Raw genomic sequence first — 3,848 nt, forward strand, 5'->3', positions numbered from 1 at the left:
ATAATCATTTGTTTTGTATATACATATGAAGGCTGATTTACTAAAAGAGTTGAGAATATTCACACAATAAATTGTGTGATTATTCCCTTCAATTATCCAAATATGTGGATGTAATAAGTAAACAGGAATTTACTTTTCACGTGATTGAATAACTGAAGTGAATATCCACACACTTTTTTTGTGTTAGCATTCTCGACTTCTTTAGTAAAGCAACCTCCATATGTACACAAAACAAAGAATGAATCTCTGTACATGTGTTTGTGTGCTGTGATTATTTGTGTTTTCATGTTACAGTTGTTGATGACGTGTAGGCTTAATTTATAAAGCTTTCCAATTTAACTCAAGGATAACGATCTTTATCTCAGTTATATGGATGTCATCTACAAAATCTTATTGAAATCCGCTGAAAATAACTTTTAGACACAAGTATCTTTATGGTGGTTTGTTAACTTTGTGAATTGAGGCAACAGTGTATTACATGAATCCATAGACACTGTGAACTTTATTCTGTTTTTGATTAAATAGAGTGTTACATATAATTGTTGATTTAAAGAAATCTACGACATATCCATGCAAACATAACACACGATAGTGGATTTTATATGGGCATAAAATATACAAAGATGATTTCTATAATGAGCTAGGCGTGCTTTATCTGAGCCTTTTTGTCGCAGTAGTAGCTGGTGTTGTAACTCGTGCGTGTGAACAGACACACTGACATAAGCACTCTTGATGAGTCCCACCTTTGTGTTTTGAGTACAGGGTCCTACCATAACATGGCGGACACCGATGAAGGATATGGGATGCCTGATACCCCGGTGGAAGCAGACCACAAGGAGCTGCAGTGCGATACCAAGCAGGACAGTCAGCTGGGGGCCAGCAGCAAGACCCCTACCTCCCCGCAAGCTGCCTTCACCCAGCAGGTAAGCAAGGAGCGTCATGCTATTGCATTAGAAGCAGGATGAGCAGCCCCTTTATCAGTCCATACTACACAATAACCCAACCCGATTACTAATCTCCTTTTGTTTTCTCAGCAATGATTAGAAACTAAATCGCGTCCATTTTTTTAGTGGGAATATGAGACAGCCCCAGCTATTTAATGACAGTTGCCATTTCCCTAAAATGTCATGAAGGCCAGAATGTCTAAAGGACAATGGGCATATCCCAGATATGGGGTATTACTATAGAGGCAAGCTCTAGCGTAGTAGATGTATGAATTTACTGTACACATAGGCATGAAATCTGAGCACACAAATGTTTCATAACTCCCCTTGCAAGATCCTCGAGGCATATTTCCAATTGCCATTGTACTCTAAAACTATATCCATGTATTTCAGTTCCTGTGCCATGATGATTAGCGCACACACACACACACACACACACACACACACACACACACACACACACACACACACACATTACAATTGTTAGAAACGTGTTGAGGTTTGAATCAAGTCTCCTTCATTGGTGTGTTCACGTGTTGCTTGATTTTGCCCCAAAGTGTCTGTTTTAGTAAAGTCATTTTTAATTGTCTTTTAATGCTCAGTCAAGTTTTAGAAAAAAAACCTTTTTCTCATTTCCTTGTTCATCCCTCAGTTTTATTCGGAGTGGACACAGGGCAAAGTAAAAATTAATAAATGAAGTCTATAATAATAAACTATGCATGGAGGACAAGCTGTTATTTATTTGCAAATTACATCTTTAGCAAACAATGCTCCAAATTACAATCTGCACAAAAATAATACAATGTTTGTGATAGTTCAGTAAAAACAACATGGGTTTAAAATGTACTCATTGCAATGACTTCTACTCACCTTGTGGTAGCGCACACACACACACACACACACACACACACACACACACACACACACACACACACACACATTACAATTGTTAGAAACGTGTTGAGGTTTGAATCAAGTCTCCTTCATTGGTGTGTTCACGTGTTGCTTGATTTTGCCCCAAAGTGTCTGTTTTAGTAAAGTCATTTTTAATTGTCTTTTAATGCTCAGTCAAGTTTTAGAAAAAAAACCTTTTTCTCATTTCCTTGTTCATCCCTCAGTTTTATTCGGAGTGGACACAGGGCAAAGTAAAAATTAATAAATGAAGTCTATAATAATAAACTATGCATGGAGGACAAGCTGTTATTTATTTGCAAATTACATCTTTAGCAAACAATGCTCCAAATTACAATCTGCACAAAAATAATACAATGTTTGTGATAGTTCAGTAAAAACAACATGGGTTTAAAATGTACTCATTGCAATGACTTCTACTCACCTTGTGGTACTGTTAGTAACTAATACAAAGTACGATTTTCATGTTTTACTTATCAGCTGTATACTTGTTTGTTTTATAAGACAGAGGCTAATTCATGACAACAAGCGGGCAGAGTATGATACAGATACAAGGGCGAAGATAATAATAAAATGTTACCCATAGCAACCAGATTCTTGCTTCATTTGAAATATATATTATGATTGGTTGTATACATACACACACACACACACACATATATATATTCGCTTTACACAGTACTTTATTTCCTGTGTCCCTGCTTGGAAACAATTGTATATTAACAAAGGAATTTCAGATAGAAGCACGTGATTTATTTAGCTATGGAATCCAGTTTGTGATTAAAGCTGGAAAATAAAGCAGCAGTAACCAATAAATATTTTGCTCTCTGGCCAGGGAATGGAAGGCATTAAGGTATTCTTGCACGAACGAGAATTATGGACGAAATTTCACGAAGTAGGCACGGAGATGATCATAACCAAGGCGGGAAGGTAAGAGTACCATCATTAGAAAAGTAGTAGAAGTTCTTGGTAAGTGTTATACTGGGATATGAGGAGTGCATTCTTTGCAAATGCTTTATTAGTCACATGTCCTAGTCAATTATTGTATTCATTAAACTGGCTGCCAGGTAACGGTCTGTCCTACTTGAGATTGTAATGTAGCAATGTGCCAGGCTGCTCTGAAAATACAGATCCGAAAGGGAGAGAGGAGGATTGGAAGGGGAGAACAAGGGAGAGAGAACCGAGTATGCAGGCTGAGGCTGACAATTACCTATTAATACTAGTATTAGCTTTCCTTGTGTCATAATTTTTACAGCACTCTACAAAAGTCAGCACATACAACAACATAACAACCACTAAACAATCTCAAGACCAAGGTCATTGTAAGAACCAAAGCCTAAGAGCTTGCACTCTAAGAGGCAGGAGGAAGAAACAAAAGTAATGAGATCAGTAATATACAAACAGCACCTGTGGGTGATTATTGGTGGGATTTGTAGGTGTGTGTGTGTGTGTTTGTGTGTGAACAATTTAATAGTTATGTATACACATAAATGGTTTAGGTATGAACTCATAGGCCAGTCTGACCATGTGACTGTTTAAAGGACAGCTTTCCGAAAATGACTGTATTCTGATAACTGCGTGCTGTTAGTACATTTAGTGATCATATGATTTAAGTGTATTCCTCTTTTATTTCACAGACTTTGATTTATAGTTTTTTTCAGAATTACAGCTGTTCAGGAAAATGTCAGCGACAGGGTTTGGGCACAAACTAAAACATTGCTAAAGGTGCTGGAGCAGTATCAGTAATATTACAAAAAAACACATTCAAGGTGAATCTTATAAACACTCCGGGCAGTGTTCTAGTATACATAGGTTGAAAAAAAGACACAAGTCCATCGAGTTCAACATATAGAGATAAGAGTAGGAAAAAAAAAAGAAAAACCCAAAACAGAGCGCAATGCTCATAGTTACCCACTGTTGATTCACAGGAAGGCAAAAGTTTGTCACAACACTGTCACTGTCACTTTTGCTGGTCAGCTCGGTCTGCACGTG

At 37.3% G+C, this 3,848-nt stretch overlaps 1 protein-coding gene across 1 annotated transcript in view; it reads left to right on the forward strand.

Annotated features, from left to right (window-relative positions):
• Positions 1 to 841: 841 nt before the first annotated feature.
• Positions 842 to 3,848, forward strand: part of TBX5 (T-box 5) — a 67,191-nt gene continuing 64,184 nt past the window's right edge. Inside the window, exons 1-2 of the mRNA XM_018560752.1 lie at positions 842 to 923; positions 2,692 to 2,786. Coding sequence (XP_018416254.1) covers positions 2,695 to 2,786 — 92 coding nt within the window. The 5' untranslated portion in view covers positions 842 to 923; positions 2,692 to 2,694. The remainder of the gene's footprint in view (positions 924 to 2,691; positions 2,787 to 3,848) is intronic.

Source organism: Nanorana parkeri, unplaced genomic scaffold, assembly GCF_000935625.1.
Source record: "Nanorana parkeri isolate BGI_ZX_2015 unplaced genomic scaffold, ASM93562v1 scaffold18, whole genome shotgun sequence".
In the NCBI taxonomy this organism is placed as follows: Eukaryota; Metazoa; Chordata; class Amphibia; order Anura; family Dicroglossidae; genus Nanorana; species Nanorana parkeri.